The sequence below is a fragment of the Microcaecilia unicolor genome, chromosome 1, assembly GCF_901765095.1.
Source record: "Microcaecilia unicolor chromosome 1, aMicUni1.1, whole genome shotgun sequence".
Taxonomy (NCBI): domain Eukaryota; kingdom Metazoa; phylum Chordata; class Amphibia; order Gymnophiona; family Siphonopidae; genus Microcaecilia; species Microcaecilia unicolor.
In genome coordinates this window covers 204,680,227-204,700,747 of record NC_044031.1, presented here as the reverse complement: position 1 = coordinate 204,700,747, position 20,521 = coordinate 204,680,227, and the positions used below count along the sequence as shown (strand labels likewise).

General features: G+C 43.8%; 1 protein-coding gene across 1 annotated transcript in view; it reads left to right on the top strand.

Moving 5' to 3' along the window:
* The first annotated feature begins 7,244 nt into the window (after nt 1–7,244).
* Nucleotides 7,245–20,521, top strand: part of VOPP1 (VOPP1 WW domain binding protein) — a 196,897-nt gene continuing 183,620 nt past the window's right edge. Inside the window, exon 1 of the mRNA XM_030189998.1 lies at nt 7,245–7,760. Coding sequence (XP_030045858.1) covers nt 7,650–7,760 — 111 coding nt within the window. The 5' untranslated portion in view covers nt 7,245–7,649. The remainder of the gene's footprint in view (nt 7,761–20,521) is intronic.

Genomic DNA, 20,521 nt, shown 5'->3' with positions numbered 1-20,521 from the left:
AGATAACAGTTTCAGATATGCACATGTGGTAGACCATATGCAGCCCCCTTGTAGACAGAATGTAGACGTTGGACTTGATATGTCCAGGTCAGGATGTGGCAATTACAGTAATATTTCTAGAAAAGGATCTGCCAACGTAGAATCTTTTCTAAGATACTTGTAGGAGTGCACATGTAATTGCCAACATGTACAGTGGGAGAAACCATTTTGCAAAAATACACATTGAAAAACTGAACAGAGGAACTCAGCAACTTATACTTGTGTTACATAAACAATTATGCATTATGCATGCAAACTTACAGATGTATGTTGTGAAAATTACACTTGTATGCCTGCAATTTTGCAAACTTACTCATGCAGGGCTTTTTTGTGGGGGTACTTGGGGGTACTGAGTACCGGCACCTTTTCCATTATCTGCTACAATTGACCCAAGGGCCCCAAGTTTTAATGAAAGAGCTCAGGCTCTACACACCAATTCTGCCTTGTCATAGGTTCTGTGACTGGTTTCAGGGGGCCTGGCTATTGTGGGGTGGGTCCCTCAGTGATCACCCCACTCTTGAAGGGTGGCCTAGCATTTGAGTACTGGCACCTTTTTTGCTAGAAAAAAAAAACTCACTGCTCATATGTATGTTGCTAATTAACAGAGGCTGCAATCCTTTTTTCATTTTCAAAGGTGGAAATAAGCAATGAGGCATTAAGGAGGAGAGCTCCATTGACCCTTACTGTAAAGGGCTGGCCCAAACGAGCACTTAAAAAAAAACCATATACATGTGAAGAAGCAGTTGTAAATTCTGATGTTGATATATTGCTGGCTTAAGTGCACCATGCGGGGTGTGTAACTGATAACTTTCTATAAGTTGCACACACTGCTTGGTGACAAGCCCATGCTCTGCCCATATCTACACCCCTTGAGGTTAGCATTTATTTATTTATTTTACACATTTATAGACCGCTTAAATCAAAGCGGTTTACAATAAAAATATACAAAATAAAATCACCAACAACAAAATACATGCCATCACTGTATCATAGCCAGAACTTACAGCAAAGCTGCACCATTAGAATAACTAGTTTTACATAAATGCCTCCACAAACAATGACATTTTCAATAGCCGCTTATCCTGCAAAATTTCAGTGCCTAAGTTCAAGTGGCCTTTTAATGCATTCCACAGCTGCACCCTAGCCACAGAAAAAGCAGCAAATCTAGTCTCACAGTATCTAATATGAGATACTGCATCAGATGACAGATGCATTGTTGTCTCTGACCTCAAACTCCTGGCAGGGCGGTACACAAAAAAGATATCTTTCAAATATTTTAGTGCAGATCTATAGATAACCTGATGCACATAACAAAGAACCTTAAACTGTATTCTGTTCTGCACTGATAACCAGTGCAGCTATCTCAAAATTGGAGTAATATGTGTTGCCAGAGATACACCCGTTACCAAGCTAGCAGCAGGATTTTGAACTAACTGCAATGCCCTAACCCTGGTCTTTGCCATGCCAAGACAAAGAGCATTGCAGTAGTCCAAACGTGATAACACCATACTCTGGATGACCCCACAATAATCATCTGGCAACAGCATTGGATTAAGTTTGAACAACAGACGAAACTGGGCAAAACAAGTTGAACAACATTGGATACTTGCTTTTTCATCGACAGTCCGGAATCCAAAAACACACCCAATAACTTCGTAACACGCTATACAGGCAGTTTAATTCCCTGAAGATCAAAAAAAGTAGGCCAACACTCCTAAATCACTTTCCCAACAATCATCACTTCCCAACATTCAATAGCAAACCATGCTGAGAGAGTGGAGGAGTGGCCTAGTGGTTAGGGTGGTGGACTTTGGTCCTGGGGAACTGAGGAACTGAGTTAGATTCCCACTTCAGGCACAGGCAGCTCCTTGTGACTCTGGGCAAGTCACTTAACCCTCCATTGCCCCATGTAAGCCGCATTGAGCCTGCCATGAGTGGGAAAGTGTAGGGTACAAATGTAACAAAAAAAAAATCCATACATTAATTTCATCCAAAAACAACTGCAATTGAGCTTCAAGAGCAACACCCTGGGAAGAAATAGCCTTAGGCACTACCTTACACAGTAGAATAGTGCATATATGCACATTATTGCCAATAATTGTGCCTCTGATAAGTGTAAATGCCTTGTAAGTCTAGGTGCCAATTAATAGAATTGCCCGTCACACATACCGCTTTGTTATAAAACTGTTTCATGTATGTATTAATATGTGTGAAACAGAGAGGAGATGGAGGACCTTGCTGGTTCAAAATACTTCAATTAACTGGTGGAGGAGCCAAGATGGCGGCTCTGATGGAAGCAGGATGCTGAAGGTTCCTTTTACTAAGCTGTGGTAAAAAGTGGCTTCTCCTAAGTCAACTCCCCTGCAACCTCAATTCATGTCATCCTAGTTCTACCACTTCCCTTTCTCTGGAAATGATTTGTTTGCATATTAATACCTTTCAAATATTTAAATGTTTGTATCATATCACTCCACCCTTCTTTTCCTCTAGGCCAGTGGTTCCCAAACCTGGTCCTGGAGGCACCCCAGCCAGTCAGGTTTTCAAGATATCCACAATGAATATTCACGAGAGATTTGCATGCAGCACCAAGAAACAAGAAGGAAAAAGGTTTTACGCCTTATTTTGATTAATGCAATGCCCTTTTGTGTGGTCTTCCGCATTCAATGTTATGGGCCTTGCAGGTAGCACAGAACTTTGCAGTACAATGGCTTATAGGTGTTGGTAAGGAGGAGCATATAACCCTCTCCGTTGGTACAATTGCACTGGTTGCCAGTTGTGTGGCATATTGAATTGAAGATTCTGGTATTGATGTTTAGGGCATTTCATAATGATGCTCTGCTAGTCTTGGTGCAAGACTTGCAGGCATATTGTCCTCAGAGGGCTTTTGAGGTCTCAGGATCAGGGATTGCTGGATGTTCCTTCGAAGCAAGTTCAAGCTCATGCTTCTTTTGTTGTTGGCCCTCGCTTATGGAATGCTCTTCCTCCTGTAATGCGTCAAAGTTCTTCCTTAGCTCTATTTAAGAAGCAATTGTAAACATTGATTTTTGTAAGTCTTTTGCTTGATGTGAGAGAGGGTTTAGATGCTGTATTAGGTGGGTGGTGTGAGTATTTGCTTTGTTAAGTCTGCTATTGTTTTTATGACTGTTTTTCTGTAACCAGCTCAGATGGCTGGATGGGCAGACCAGTGGCGTAGCCAGACCTGATATTTTGGGTGGGTCCAGAGCTAATATGGGTGGAGCTGCCCTGCATCAATATAAACCACATATATACTTAATAGAAAAACAGATTTTTAAATACAGTTACATTATCCCATATCTTAAACTTGACCAGACATAAGTCTGCAATAGTGGCAAACATCTCAACACACATGACAGGATCCTGCAATATAATTACAGCAATGGCATATATCCTTCAAACTTGCTTTATAAAAAATGCCTGATTAAGTAAACTCTGAAGACTTTTTCCCCTTCCTCTGGCTCTACTCTTTATCTCCCTTCTGATGCTGACAAAATAAAATAATCACAGTTTAGCACATATCCTTCAACTTTGCATTATAATAAATATATATGCCTTATTAAGCTGTATTAATCAAACATTTAAAATGTGGTAAATAACCTTTGAAGACTTCTTCCTTTTCTACCTACTGTGGAATATGTAGCATACAGAACATAGCAAGAATGTTTCCTCTTATAGCTTTGCATAGGGAAAATGTCTCTGGCATTAGAGAGCGCTAAAAATGCTAGTGTGCCTTAGTAAACAGGGTCCACGGTCATTTTTGAACCACAAAAAGTCTATCTTTTCAGTTTGAAAATCACCCAATTTTAGATGCTGTTGTGCTCAGTGCATCTTTCTTTAAGGGCCATTTTCAAACAAAAAGCTTCCAAGGGAAAAAAAAAACCTCAAAAACAAACCATTGGGATGTCTGGGGACCAGCAGTCTTATTAGACTGGCCACACAGACATCCCAGCAGAGCAGTGGGGCAGTGCAGTGAACGGGGCACTGTAGTGAACTTCACATAAAATGACCCAGGTACACGTCACATCATAACCCCCTTATATTGTGAGGTGAGCCCTCCAGGAATAGCATAAAATGTACTGTACCCAACTATACACCACTGCAACAGCCCTTATGCCTGCAGGTGTCACCTATATGTAGGTTCAGTAGGTATTTTGTGGTTTTTGGGGCGCTCATACTTTCCACCACAAGTGTACCAGTTAGAGTGTGATATGAGTCTGGGTCCCCTTCTCTACAGTCCACTACACTTGGGGGCTCTGATCATGGGGCAGTAGCAAATGCAGGCACTAGTATGGCGTTAACAACTTCTAGCACTTGCGTTTGCTTCTGACCCATAAGAGGAATGATCATTATATCTGCAGCTGTTATAGAACATGATATGTACTGTCACTTTCACCTCTTAGGGGGTGGGGGGGGGGGGGGTGGGAGGGGGTCAGTGACCACTGGGGGATTAAGGGGGGATCATGCTTTTATCCCTCCATCTGGTCAGGTTGGGAACCTTTTTGGTACTTAGCTGTTATTAAAATAGGTCTAGTCAAAAACAACCTATTTTTTTGCTCTGGGCGTTTTTACAATATTCATTATTGCAGACAAATGTCCAAATTGTAAGCCCACCCTAGTCCCACCCAAAACATGACTCTGACACTCCCCCTTGAGATTTAGACAAACTGCATAGAAAAATATATTTTTAAAATTAGTTTTGAAAATAGCGATTTGGACATTTTTGCAAAAAGAAATATCCATCTGCTGATTTGTGGCATTTTTTGACATCCTTCTGTTTTGAAAAGTTTCAGATAGCAAGAAATTTATAACAGAAAATAAAATGTCATTTTATTTTGGGGAAGTTAGAAGAAAATACAGTAGAGAGCCAGAAGATTTCAGGAACACTCCGAGATATAGGGTACACACACTTCTAAGATAAGGAGTTTTACCTCCATTTATTTTTTTATGTAAGAGAATCGGTTGCAGGTATAGCTGCTGCTGCATGGTTATCTACATCTTCAGCAAAAACACCCCTTTGAAATCTGGACGAACTGTGGAGCAAAACGTTTAAAATCGGGATGTCAAAATTTGCAGCTTGGATGTTTTTGAGAGAAAAACAACCTTCTGCCACCTTATAACATTCTTTTTGTTTTGAAAATGAGTCCCGTTGTCAGTGAAAGAAGACTGAATGTTTTAAAAATAACTAGTTATCTGATAGTGAGGTTTGAAAACTGAACTTCATTCATATACTTCTTTGGTTTTCAAGATCTATTGGCTCAACAATCTGATAATTTATTGCTGTAGAATTAAAAGGAAGTAGAATATGAACGTAAAAATTCAGCTGAATTTACACTTTAAATGGGTATTAAGGTTCTATTTAACCATTTTAAGTAATTCCATTTCCATGTTCACAGTTTTAAAAGACAATTTTAAAGTTTCTAATTACTTTTAACCAATTTAACAACCAACATTCTTAATCTGAATAATAAAATCATTTAAATAATTAATACTGGTCATCTTTATTTAACATCTAAAATTATAACTACACAGTAACCCCCGTTTACTAAGCTACGCTTACAGCTGTCATGCACTAATGCCAACACAGTCCATTTACTTTGAATGGGCTGTGTTGGCATTGCCACGTGACAGCCACTAGTGCGGCTCAGTAAACAGGGGGGTAAATGCAGTGGTGTACCAAGGGTGCAGTGGTGGGGGCGGGTGCACGCTGCTGGAGAGTGCAGAGAGCAGCTGCGTGCCTGTTGGCTCCGCTGGTTCCCTGCTCCCTCTACCCCGGAACAGGTGCTCTCTGCACACTCCAGCAGCCAAGAATACACCCGGTGGGGGCTTGATGCGCCGGGGAGGGGGGTGTCATTGCGCCGGGGGGGGGGGGGGTGTGTCTTGCTGCACCCTGGGGGGATGGACACCACTGCACCCGGGGGGGAGGGGTGCACAGCGGCGATCCGCCTCGGGTGGCAGCCGACCTAGGATCACCACTGGGTAAATGTAACATCTTTTTTCTTGGAGAGATTTCATTTAACATTTAGTACACATTTTCCTCTCAATTTCTTTGAGAAGTTGAGAAGAGGGTAGTTTTTTTAAAAGGGACCCTTTTATGAAGGCATGGTAGCGCACACCAAACTGACCCTACCGCGGGGGTAGCGTGGGAGCCCAGCGATAGCTCCAAATTTGGCATGTGCAGTTTCCCATGGTAGAAAATAATTTTCTTTTGTCTACCATGGGGGGGGGGGGGGGGGGAGGTGTTCCCGCTGGTAATTGGTAGTCCAGCCATATTGCCATACACTGCCCAATTTCTGTGGGGTTAGTATTTGAGCCCTTACTACCTTCTAAACAGGTGGTGGTAAGGGCTCAGGCAGTAAATAGCACACGCTAATTGTAATATTAGCACACGACCATTTATTGCCCCATTTTAAAAAGGCCTTTTCCCCACCGTGGTAAAACGTGGCCCAGTGCATGCCAATTTCACGTACCAAAACTAGCACAGGCTACTTTTTACCGTTTCTTAGTAAAATGGTCATTAAATGAAGAGGCCTTTTCTCCCTCAAGATCACCCTGTACTACTTTGGCCACTGGTGACATCCTTTATTTTTAATCTGGCAAAAGTCAAGACAGGGGCAGCTCTTGAGCCCAGGGGCTTTACCCTAACCCCTTATTTGTCCTGTGTGTTAGTCTTGAATAGATTGTAAGCTCTGCCGAGCAGGGACTGTTTTGTGGCCAGTGCTGCATACATCAAGTAGCGCTATAGAAATTATTATAATATTAGTATGGCATTAGGAGGAAACCCTATATCTTACTGTACACCGCCCTAAGGGAATTCCTTCAAAAAGGCAGTAAATAAATCCTAATAAATAAAGTAAATTAATAAATAAGTAAAAAAAGAGAGCTGCTGATTAGTATTAAGTGTAATAGCTTAATTTTCACTCTAGAGGACGCACAGCAGCATGTGATGATTATGTTAGCAGAAAGACATAACGGACAGGTTTTATACCTTGGGCTTGTTCTAATGATGTCTTCCCCCCACCCCCCACTTATCACCACGATCGCTCGATTTTGGCAGCATCAGTGCAGAATCCCCCCCGTGCCAGGCTCGGATTTGCCGTTCAGCAGGCAGCATACGAGGGGGCAGGAACCCAGGCTCTGCCCTCTCCGTTTCCATCTTTGGAGCTCAGAGAGGGAGGGAGGGAGGAGACTCAACTAACAACACGTCGTCTCTGCGTTTGCAAGCAGCCGCTTTCGTATTTCATTATTCCTTTTCTCTCCCTCCGTTCCGACGATCATTATCCCTGGCGGTTTTTCAAAGCACACAGAAACAAAACACTGGGCACCTGCGGGGAAACCCCCCTGCCACCCTCCCCCGCAAGTTATTTCTAGGGAGAAAGTGGAGCAAATCAGTTTAGGAAGCCTGGAGCTTTCATATTGAAAGAGGGCTTTTGCAGGTAGCCTCAGGAAATGATCCCTGTGTTCTCAGGATGTCTGTAACAGAGAAGTGAGTGATCGGTGCCGTTTCTCGCCCCTTTATTGTGGTTCTGGGTTTTTTCTTTTTTTGGTGTGAATAAAGACGAGGCTTGCATGTATTAATCTTCCGAAAGGAAGGGATGATTGCAGCACCCTTGCTCCGGGTGTCGGTGAGGAGCGGCTCTGAAGACAGGAGTGCGATGAACACTCTATGGTGTGGGGTTTTCATTCTTCTGTCCCAATTTTTAGAGGTAAGACGAGTTGTCATATTTCAGATATGTGTCAAGGAGACATTTTTTTTCTTTCAGTATTTCTGCACAGGAAAAGTGAACGGTTAAGATATTGCAAAGGGTAATAAATACGTCTCTGATTCCTGAATATCTCAAGTGCACCAGCCCTGATGTGAAGTACTCACTTGCTTTTGATTTCAGCTTGTGTTTTTCGTATTTTTAATGAACGTTTATTCAGTTTGCTTTGTACTTAAATAAGTTCTTAGATTTCTATAAGCCTGTCATTTTGGGGAGGAGGCTTAGTTCTATTTCCCTGGGTTTCTTTCCACCGCATTCTCTGTGCAGAAGTTTGTTGGGGTGTACAGAGAGCCCCCCCTCCATAAAGCAGAAAAAGAGGCAGCCAAATCTGAGCTTCAGACTGGGGGTGCGGGGGCCGTGTGGGATGCTAAAGAGGGACGTGTTCAAATCGCTCCTTCCTGGAAATATGTCTGGTTCTGAGCAAACCACAGGAGCCTGAGTGTCAGTGGGTGCTGAGCACCCCGGATATTGATCAAGCTCCTTCACTGTGTCTAGGGAGAGATCTTTTGTATTGCATTCTGTACCCTAAATCATTTTGAAATTTTGGCTCCTATGGTGCAGACTAATGAGTTTGTCAGGTTCCTTTGGGACGTGTAATATCTACTGTTGGAAGTAGGAGGGGGAAAGCACATCACCTCAGGCCACCAGATACATCACTGTGTAGAAAATCAGGGTCTGAGGAGGAGTCTCTGTTTCTAATTTTCTTTTAGAATGATATCCTCTGCTCACAAAGATTGAGTAGTTTACAAGCGTAACGGTAATAGCATGCCAAAAGAGTATAAAGTGTTTTGTAAGAGTAATGACATAAGTAGTGAATATCACTAGCATGTCAAATTTGACAGGTGCCACACCCATTTCCAGTTTATCAGCCAATCAGAAGTGAGGATGCGCCCAAGCCATGCCTGCTCCCCACCCCTTTGATGATATCACCACTCAAGCCTCCCCCCCACTCCCCACCCCTTGGACGATGCTATGGGATATGGCATCATACCCCCCCCAAGACCTGGCCTATAACCACTCCCCTTGCCTACCTTATTTACATAACTCCACCCCAAATGCTGCCTTCTTTTGCATAACCCCGCCCCAAACCTCACCCATTTTGGTGATGTCGCAGGGAGTGACATAGTCACACCCCCTTTTCAAGATGGTGGCCACCACTGTATGCAGCACATCACTTACTGTTTTCACTACTAGTTTCCATCTTGGATGGGGTCACGTGATAGGAAGTGATGTAACCCCGCCACCTCTAACATTGCCCCATACAGCCTCGGTGGAATTTTTTCACACATGCACATTTCTCAAAGGAAAGAAAAAAATAGACATTTTTACATTAAAAAAAAAAAGCTATCCAGTCGCGAGACCTGCCTGAAGGTAAAAGGTATCACACTCAACAGGGAAAAAATAACTTTTTCCAGTCTAAAGGGGCTAGTTCTGGATTACCATCCATGAGTGCCGCTGAATGAACAAACTAAGATATCCATTCAGCAAAAAACAAGGTCCACTGGCAGGTTGAATCTTGTGTACTTAAAAAAAAATTCAAAGGGTCATGTATGATAAATGGGTTTTGATTCAAAATTTTAACACTTTACCTTATATTTTTACTTGACCATGCCTAGCATTGCCGCATGGTGTTATGTTTTTATACATGTGACTGTGTGAGAGGTTTGCTGATATGTACCTTGAATGTTTAGTTCTCAATGCCAAATAAAAAGCATTCAGCTATTGCCTGTTTTCTATTTTCTTTATGTGGTGACTGGCTACATAGAAGAAGGAGGGGTATGTGGGGATTCTGTGCTGTAAATTGATCTCACAGTGTCATTGTGAAAAACCCCCAAACTTTCCCTTTCGTACTGCTGAGAGGGAGGGGTCGCAAGGTGGAGGCTATAGATCTCAAACAGAGAATGGCAAGGAGGAAAGCCTGTCCTTAAAAGCAGGCTGAAAAAAAAGACGATCCAGCTTACAAAGGTGCCCTTTTTTAAACAGCTTTAAAAGCTTTTCTTTTTAAAGAAAAAAATGTCTATTTTTTCTTTCTTTTGAGAAATGCGCATGCGTGCCTAAATTCCACAGAGGCTGTAGGGGGCAGTGTAGGGAGGGTTTTTATGATGTCACTTCCTAACACGTGACCTCATCCAAGATGATGGCTAGTAATGAAAACAGGAAGTGACATGATGCATATGGTGGTGGCCGCCATCTTGAAAAGGGGTGTGGCTATGACTTCCTGTGATATCACCAAAGAGGTGGGGTTCGGGGCAGGACTATACAAATGAGGCTGGGCAAGGGGTATGGTTCTGCAAAAAGGGTGGGGCTTGGGTAGGACATGACATCATATTCGACATCATTGGTGGGGTCAGGAAGTGGGCATAGCTTGGGTGGTGGTGCTACCAGAGGGGGTGTGGAGTGTGCGGGGCTTGGGCGTGCCCTCACTTCTGATTGTCTGAGAGCCCAGAATTGGGCATGGCACCTGTCAAATTTGATAAATACTAGTGATATTCACTACTGACGTACAACGAAATGTTTAAAATGCAGTGGGAATTATGGAAAGTGAGGTGAGACAGCAGTGATAATAGGCCATGTCCTGATTGCAGTTTGTACTTTGTCTTTAAAAGAACAGAAATGATAATTTAAATAAAAGGTTATGTTTGATGCTGCTTCCGCCTCCATCTTGCTGTTAGGTGCCAGAATCAGTTATTCAGTTCTCAGCTTTGTACAGCCAGAGAAAAAGTCCCAGAGAGTGCTGGAGCTGACCCACTTGCCTGTACCCTCTGCTCCTTCCTTCCCTAAACTTGTGAGTAAACACTTCTTTAAATCAAACAAGAACTTTAATTTGCCTTTCTGGTTGATCCCTGTGACCGGCAAATGACAGTGGGAAAGTGGAGAAGGCTTGAGAAAAACCAGGGACACTAGATGATCATTAGTGGTAAGAAGTGTTTATACTGCTGTTTGTTACAGGTGCTTCACCTTTCCTATGGTCTTTTTAAAGACCATTTGGCTGTTATCAAAGCATTACCCAGTGTTATAGTCGCATACTTTTTTGGATGTATCAATGTCTCATGACCCCTGAGACAGGCACTTAGTGCCGAAACACGGTGCGTGTTGGGTATCACATGATATTGCAAGTATAAGCAATAAAGTGTTTTTTACCATTGATGATCATCCAGCGTCCCTGTTTTTTCTCAAGCCATCTCCACTTTCCCACTGTCATTTGCCTATCACATTCTACATGGGATTCCTTTCAGTTTTCTCTTTGCTATGTTTGTGCAGCGCTGCGTAAGCCTTGTAACGCTATGGAAATGCTAAATAGTAGTAGTAGTAGTAGTGCTTTCAGTGATCCCTGTGACCCACACCCCTTGCCTTGAAGGGCTAGCTATGAGCGACCCTAGGAATAGTTATCCTTAGTTGTGTTGGGTCTTCAGTCAGGCAGCTAATTATTGACTGAGTGGTGTCTATAGCTGCTGTTAGTATATCGATCCATTGCATTTTTGGCTTCCTTCTTTTGTAGTGACATTCGACCTTGCCAAGCATGATGTCCCTTTATAATGATCTTTCTTTTTGCATGGTGTCCAAAGTATGAAAGTCGAACTCTTGTCATTTGAGCTTCCAAGGAAAGCTTAGGTTTGATCTCATAATTTACCAATTGATTTGTTTTTTGGGCAGTCCACATATGTGCAGCATTCTTCTCCAGCACCATAATTCAAAGACATTGATTCTTTTCCTGTCTTTCTTCTTTGCTGTTCAAATATCACATCCATATGACGTTATTGAAAATACCATAATTGGGTCAAGTTTTTGCAAAATTTGTTTATGCAAATTTAGCTCAGGTATTTATTATGGATATCCCGAAAACCCCACTGGCTGTGGCTTGGGAAGTCCTGTCTTAGTCAACGGGGTCTGCTTAGCAGAAAGCCTTTGAGCAGTGGAGACAAGTGTCAAGCCCAGAATTAAGTTTTCAAGTACTGTTCATCCCAAGCAGGGCCTGCTCTGCTAGGCAGGAATTATTTTTTTTTTTGTACACAACCCTGACCAGACCTAGAGCCCTGTTGTCTTTGTTGCTTCTCCCTCCAATGATTTTGTTAGCCGTGAGCACATGGGCCTTGTTCTCCAAATATGTTCACTGATGCTCCAGATCTTGGGCCCAGAAGAGATGAAGATAGGCCAGTGCCACCACTGCCAAGGGTAGTCTTACTCTTTCCCCCCTCCCTCATTGTCCCTTGCATCCTGGCTTCCTGCCAACAGGGGGAAATAGCAAGCAGCGCTCCTTGATGGTTGCTACTTTTTCTTTCTGGGGCTAGCAAGATTTGTGAGATTAGGGGGATCCACAGTCCACACAGTTCTGACTTCAAGGGGGAGCTGGCAGATGAGAAGGTTGCAGTAGGTAAGGAGAGTGACTTTGCCTGATACCTGTTGCTGACTGGTGGAGGGGGGGGGGAGATCTGGAAAGATATATGGAGATGCCAGGGGCAAGGAGAGAAGCAAGACAATGTGCTGATGTCGGTAAGAAAGGATGAGGTCCCACACTGAGTTGGTGCATGTGGTCCTGCATCCCACATAGGCATCTCTGCTCTCAATATTTTAATAATAATAATAATAATAATAATAATAATAAAAGTACAAAAGGAAGATGTTATTCTTTAGAGATGCAGCTTTTTTAGGGGCCCTTTTATAAAAGCTTAGTGCACGCTGATGGTTATTAGGGCAGCCAAATGCTGCGTGTCCTATTTTATATCTATGGACCATGTGGCACTTAGCGCATTCAAATGTCTGTTTTCATGCACTAAGCTTTTGTATAAGGCCTCTAAATGTTTTGGCAGAATTTGCTGGAGTGCTAAAAATGGCATCTTAAGGCCCGGCTCCTCCCCACCAGTCTTTAAACTTCTCCTAACTCTGTCCATTCCTTATGCTTGAGCCCTTCATCTCATGCTCCATCCCCAAGCTTACTCTTGACCCTCCACCTCTTCTCTTCCTTCAGTCTGAGCCTCATTTCCTTACCTATTTCTGGGTACTAGCGACATTAAAAGCTCGACTAGCTGTTTTGCAGGATAGTATGCAGAGGGCTGGGGTTAATGCTGGCTTCCCTGACTTATACAACAGCAGAATGAGAACAATCCCCAACATAAGTTGTGAAAGAGCAAGCTAACTTTTTCACATGAATAGTACTTCTTTTCTTCTTCCGGGATCGGTTGCAGATGTACCTCACATGGAATGTGAATGAGTTCTGATGAGCTCAAGTGTGAAATCGTTGAATTGATCAGATCTGGGGTGCTTCTCTGGATTGCTGTATGGGGGAGAGTCTGCAGTTTGGATTTGAAACAGCAAAATTCCGTTGTGCTTTGAGGAAGATAACTGTCTGCATTGCAAGGTTTTCTAACCGACAGTAATTAAGATATAATGTAAACTGCAGTAGGGCTTTAACTTTATTTTATTTATATTCACTGAGGAAAGGCACAAGGCAGATTACATAAACGATAGGAAGTGCACTCTGTAGAAGACTAATACACACAGAATGAGGTATAAGTGCATTGAGTACAGGAATGAAGCAAGAGCTCTGGACAGAATGATTGCATATAAAAGATGTACAAGATGTACCTTGGATACAAGAATGACGTGATAAACACTAAGCACTTTTTGGCCAGAACTGGATTTGAACTTACATCCCAAAGCAGTGTGGGATTTGTAGTGCCAGATCCTGCTCATTGAAATCAGTGCTGAAGGTCTCATAGTGCACCGGATGGGGTGGTCAGAAATCCAGGACTGTCCCAAAATCTCCAGCCTGGAGGTAGTTAACTTGGCACCTTTGATAATGCTGAATCGTGGGGAAAGAAATCTTGGTTAAAACAGATGGAGGCAGAAGGAGAAGTAATGAGATGTCGTCTCTGCAGACAGTGTAGAGGAAGCAGAGATACCAAGAGGGGCATAATCGAAAGGGACGCCCAAGTTTTGCTGAGGACGCCCTCGCAAAACGTCCCGAAGGAGGGGCGGGGAAACCCTTATTATCGAAACAAGATGGACGTCCATCTTTCGTTTCGATAATACAGTAGGGGACGCCAAAATCTTGAAATTTAGGTCGTCCTTAGAGATGGTCGTCCCTAGACTTGGTTGTTTCTGATTTTCGGCGATAATGCAAACCAAGGGCACCCATCTCAGAAATGACCAAATGCAAGACACCATCCAGGCACCCTAGGGGGCACTGCAGTGGACTTCAGAAATTTCTCTCAGGTACATAGCTCCCTTACCTTGTGTGCTGAGCCCCCCAAAACCCACTACCCACAACTGTACACCACTATCATAGCCCTTATAGGTAAAGGGGGGCACCTAGATGTGGGTACAGTGGGTTTCTGGTGGGTTTTGGAGGGCTCACATTTACCACCACAAGTGTAACAGGTAGGGGGGGGATAGGCCTGGGTCAACCTGCCTGAAGTGCACTGCACCCACTAAAAATGCTCCAGGGACCTGCATACTGCTGTGATGGACTCGAGTATGACATCCGAGGCTGGCACAAAATATTTTTAAAGATGTTTTTTGAGGGTGGGAGGGGGTTAGTGACCACTGGGGGAGTAAAGGGAGGTCATCCCCGATTCTCTCTGGTGGTCATCTGGTCAGTTCGGGCACCTTTTTGTACCTTGGTCATAAGAAAAACAGGACCAGGTAAAGTTGTCCAAGAGCTCATCAGGGGCGCCCTTTTTTTTCCATTATGGGTCAAGGATGTCCATGTGTTAGGCACGCCCAAGTCCTGCCTTCGCTATGCCTCTGACACGCCCCATGAACTTTGGTTGTCCCTGCGTCGGAAAGCAGTTGGGGATGCCCAAAATTGGCTTTCGATTATATCGATTTGGATGACCCTGTGAGAAGGACACCCATCTACCGATTTATGTTGAAAGATGGGCGTCCTTCTCTTTTGAAATTGAGCCTGCAAGTTACCCAGTTCCAGGCTGGAGATTTTGGGACAGTCCTGGATTTCTGACCACCAAATTCTGTTGTATTATGGGACTTGCAGTATTGATCTCAACGTTCAGAATCAGACACTACAAATCCCACACTGCTTTGGGATTTACGTTCAAAACCAGGACTGGGCAAAAAGTATCCAGCCTGGAATTGGGTACTTTGGGAAAGTCTAGGTCAGTGATGGGCAACCTTTTGAGCTTGGTGTGTCAAAATTCGCCAGAAAACCGAGCATAACTTGGGTGGTGTGTCACTTCGAGAAAAAAACCATAATTTCGTGATATTTATCATGGCATAACCTGCTGTTATATTACTTATATTTATCCCAAACAATTTATCATGGGAGCCCATTCTTAAGAATCTTACCTCACTGTTATGGCGGCGGCTAAGCAAGGGGCAGGCAGGGCACAACAAGAGAAGACTCAGAAGACAGAGACCAGACCGTCCCGCTGCAGCCTCGTGCTCTCGTCGACTCGCGATTATTATGGCAGCGGCTGAAGAAAAGGCGGCAGGCTGCAGACAGTAGAAGTAAGCCGCTGCGCCTGCGTGAAGCGTGCAGTGCGTGCAGGATTATCACCAGCTGATGCTGAGCAGGCAGGCGCTGGCTGGCACACGCACAAGCACAGATGCTGCCTCTAGCCTGCCTGCATCGCCGTCGCGCGTGCATCAGAGCAGAGGAGTTAAGAAGGTGAGGTGGTCACGTGCTCATCGGAGGATTCTGTCGGGGAGTGCGGGGCGGATTTGTCAAGAAACCTGGACAAATCAAGGAAATGCTGAAATCCGCCAAGTGTCAGCGAAAATGGCACGCGTGTCAGTGCTGACATGCGTCAGGTTCGCCATCAGGGGCCTAGGTGAATAGAGAGGTTTGGATTTTTTTTTCCTGAAAGTTAGCTAACAGGTTTTCATGCGCACTTCAAGATATATTTTGTTCCATTGTTTGGATATAAAGTAACCTCTTGCTGATTCCAGTGGTGAAGAGGACAGAAGTGCCAGCTGGGAGGACTGACGTTCCCTTGTGGGAGTTTAACTAAGCAGCAGTTAGAAAAGGTACTCGGGAGACAACTGATTGAAGCATTAGAAGACAAAGCAGAATGTTTTGAATTTACTTTGCTTTCCACAGGGAATCAGTGCAGCTACTGAAATAAACCTTATTGGAGCTGAGTTTTTCAATCTGCCACCACATTGCTTTCTGAGCAGCCAGACCAAGCAAGGCCTGACTTGGGCATACGTAATATAGGCGATTGCCTTTAGCACTAACTTTTGATCGACACCAGAGTGTTGCTGCTGCTGTCTCCTGATCTGGGCCTGATGCCACTGTACCCAGTAGTGGCAGCCTGCAATGCTTCCTCTGTAACTTTCCAGTACTCAGATTTCTATTGTGAGAGGAAGCCTGTGCCAGAGAAGGGGTGAATCATTGCAGGACATCTTAGTGTATGAGTGCTGGAAAGCCGCACACTGGATAGTTACTTACAGAAGGAGGTGTCACTGATTGCTGCAAGAAATCTAAGGTACAGCAGTGAACGTAGCAGGGCACCATGAAAAGGGGAGGATCCAGGTAAGGGCAGCGGGGAGGTGGGAAGAGCCCTCTCTGATTTTGGGAGAGGACCGTTCCTCCCCTTTGCCTATGAGCACCTGTAACCGAAATCTGCCCGTGAGCCAGGCCCATAAATGGCCTGAGCATCATCCTTCACCAGGAGAGAGCTGGTTCAGGGAAAAGGTGGGGGCCCATGTACCCCTTGCAGTTCCCTTTTGCTGCCAGTGGCCATGTTACCAGGCTGTCTTTCAGCCTGTGTGCTCTGTGCACCTCTTTTGCACCTGCTGAAGATGACCCTGGGTGTAACAGGGAGGGGGCAACATATCCATGCAAAGTTTATGTGTATCCACACATGAGACCAGAGAAAACACTGCAAAAACAGACAGAAATAGTCCTACTCATCTTCAGTGCACCCTGTTTAATAAGAGATGTAAGCATACCTCGATGGGCTTTGGATATCAGTGATCCTTACGAGCTCAGCAGGAATTCTTTTTATTATGATGGAAGTATTGAGAGTACTGGCTATAAATCTGAGAGCTTGAGATAGTGCTCAACATATGCCTGCTTCAGTATGAGATTTATTCCTGTCTTGGCATGTACAAAACAAACAAATTTATAGACACTATCCCCAAGAGAACTTGGTTCATAAGTGACCTCGGATTTCTCATTCTTTTCAACTTGAGGAGGAAATTTAAAGAGAATTACCAGCCATTGGGATAGAGAATTTTATGTGTATTTCAGGGTCACAGATAGTGAGCATGCTGCTCATTGAAGAATCTTGAGATTAAAGCCTCTTTCTGGAATCTTAGACTCAGGACCAATGGAAGCATTAGGCGAGCCAGGGGTGAGCTTCTATGGGTCCCTAACACACGTGGGAAAATACATGGAATCAAAATTTCTTTTGGGAAATATGAACTCCCCTCAAATCACAAGTCAGGAACCTTGGAATACAGCTCGATTCAATACTTACTCTGATCTCCCAAATCCAAGCAACCTTCAAGAGCAGCTTCTATCACTTGTGACAGCTACGCTGCCTTTCTCCTTACATCGAGACGGCAAGCCTTGTCTCAGTAGTGCATGCCATGACAACATCAAGACTGGATTATTGTAATGCACTGTACCAGCTCCAATTGATTAAGAATGCTGCAGCAAGACTGATAGGAGTTTGTAGGTGATGTGACCACGTCACACCATTTTTGCATAAACTTCACTGTCTACCAGTACAATACAGAGCGAAATTTAAAACTCTGTGTTTGACCTTCAAGGCCCTTAAAGGAAATGGCTCAGAGTACTTGAAGAACAGGATCTGTCTACACACCTTCAAGGTCACTAAGGTCCTCCCAAGGAGTTTCCCTAACCACACCCTCTCCAAAGGACATCACACGATGTAATACCCGCAAGCAAGCCTTTTCTGGAGTAGCTGCAATAAGGCTCCGCCAAACACAAGACTATCTCTACTTCAGGAAGAAGGTGAAAGCTTGGCTCTTCAACCAGGCCTTTAACGGAAGAAGTAAATGACACCGGCTGCACATAGCAGGACATGTCTATCCACTCTGACCCTAGATAGGATAACGTTCAAGCAACTTTCTTTAAACTAGTCCCTTATTTTCTTACTCCTGTTATGCTATCTTATCTATCTGTATGTTCCATCTTTGTTTATACCCTATGCTATGTATTAAATTTTTTTATTTCGTATTGCATTGGCGTTGTAATGTAGCATACTATGCCATACTTTGTATTGTTGGTTGAATATTTTTACTGCTGTAATTGTCTATTGCTTATGTTTGACTCATTCTTGCTGTTCACTGCCTTGAGTGAATTCCTTAAAAAAAGTGGTAAATAAATCCTAATAAATAAATAAAATAGTGTGCTAGAGATTTGGGCCTGGCAGTGGCAGAAGCCACTGCTTCTATTGACTCTGCCAGGAGCATCCTAAGCTGGAACTGTGCCCTGTGTTGCACACCCCCTGGTGGCCCCATCCCACCCACTACTTCATGACAACCACAGGGGAGACAATGGGCATTTATTGACTTTTGCACCCTTCCTGCCCTCAGTATGAACCTGGGCTCTGCTTCACTCTGCTGCACAGTACAAAGGCAGTGAAGCTGTAATGGAAATGAGAGGGTCTATTTCACCTTCCTCTTTGTTATGCTTCCCTGTTTGAGAAGTGCTTCTCCACTATGTGCTGACACAGAGAGCAATACAGGGGTGTGTATGGTTTGTGCTGCAGGGGAATTCTGTAGGGGAGCAGCCCAGGACTCACAGTGCTACCTACCAAAGCCAGTTTTGGTTGAGGGAGGCATAGGACCCAACTTTTCAAAATGATTGGGGGTGCTGAAATTTTTTTTTTTCAGGTGGTGCATTCACCCTCCCCCTCATCCCCCTCCCTCTCCTCCTCCCCTGTCCCCCCTCCCCCTCCCTCCAAGTTCCAGGCCCCTACTCCCTCCCAGTTCTAGTCCCTCCCAGTTCCAGGTCTCCCTCCCTCCGAGTTCCAGGGTCCCCCCTCCGAGTTCCAGTCGTCCCCCCTCCCTCTGAGTTCCAGGGTCATCCCCCCTCCCTCTGAGTTCCAGGGTCCCCCTCCCTCCCTCTGAGTTCAAAGGCCCCCCCATCCTCCCTCCCTACCTCCCGAGTTCCAAGGCCCCCCCTCCCTCCCTCCCTTCAAGTTCTAGGCCCCCTCCCTCCGAATTTTAAAAGTCATCATCTTACCTTGTCGGGGTTACGGCGGCAGAGCTGAGAGAGAGAGAAGGGAAGACTGAACTAAGCGCCGAGCCTGCACGCTTTTCACTGCTGCTGCCGCCATAACCCTGACGAGGTAAGATGATGACTTTTAAAATTCGGAGGGAGGGGGCCTAGAACTCGAAGGGAGGGAGGGAGGAGGGACGAAGGGAACATCTAGTGGGTGAAATATTGGGGGTGCTTGAGCACCCACAGAGTCAGCGCCTATGGAGGGAGGAGCTTTATTGTTGTGCAGCTTGTTATGTGCCAGTGTCAGCACCAGCACCAGCAGTGGAAACTGAAGCACACCTTATGAGAGGGAGGAGGGAGAAGAGATGGGAGGGATAGAATCCCAGATGAATGTTTCTTATACTATACTATCGGACTTTTCTATACCACTGTTATTCCCAAAGGATTCAAAGCAGTTTACATTTTTAAAAGCAACTCCAATAATAAAGGAGAAAATGGCAAGTAACGTAACAACATAAAATATAAAAATGAAAACAAAACAAATTTTAAACAAACAAAACTATAAAATAAAACCAAAGTTGTTGTTCAAACAAATAAGTCATTTAACAGTTTCCTAAATGAGAGATGAGAAGATACAGATCTCAGTTCCAAAGGAAGCGTATTCTATAATCTAGCCCCAACAAATGGAACAGAGGCTTCTAAGATAGATTTAAACCGAACATTTTTCAAAGAAGGAAAACCCAATTTCAGAGTCCTCTCTGCAGATGAAAAAGTCAACAGCTTAGTTAAACCCTCAGAATTCAAGCCAGAGATTAACTTAAAAATCAAACGAAGAATTTTAAAGTCAATACGTTTACTTATCGTTAGCTAATGAAAATTTTGATAGATGTGAGACACGCTATCAAAGCGCCCAATCCCACTAATTAATCTAATAGCTGTGTAAGTATTTTAACTGCTTTACTGAAACACAAGAATACAGTGAATTACAATAATCCAATTGTGGCTACAAGACAGCTTGAGCAACAGATCTAAAATCATCTTTCATTAATAAAGATCTTATTGCTGAAATCTGTTGAAGCTTTTAAAAAACCTCTTCTACTGAGAGTATTAATCTGTTTTTCAAAAGAAAAGGTTGTATCCAGAATTACACCTAACACTCTAGAATGGTCCTCAATATTTAACACCTCCCCTGAAAATAATGTAACAATTGTATTTGGAAGTTTGACTGTATCTCCAAACCAAAGTACCCTCGTCTTCTTTTTATTTAATTTCAAGAGATGACTCGAAGCCCAATTATCTATCAGATAAATATAATATTTGATAGAATCTAAGGTACTATCCCAACTTTCCCAACTGGGTAAAGCAGTGCCCAAAAGAAATATATCATCTGCATGAGATAGTACAGAAATCTCATCACCCAGAAGATCATCGCCCAGAGAACTCAAATATACATTAAACATTAATGCTGGGTCGAGGGGAGAGGAAAATGTTGATCTTGGGGCTAGGGGGTGGGGCGAGGGAGAGGAAAAAGGGAATGCTTCTGAGTCTG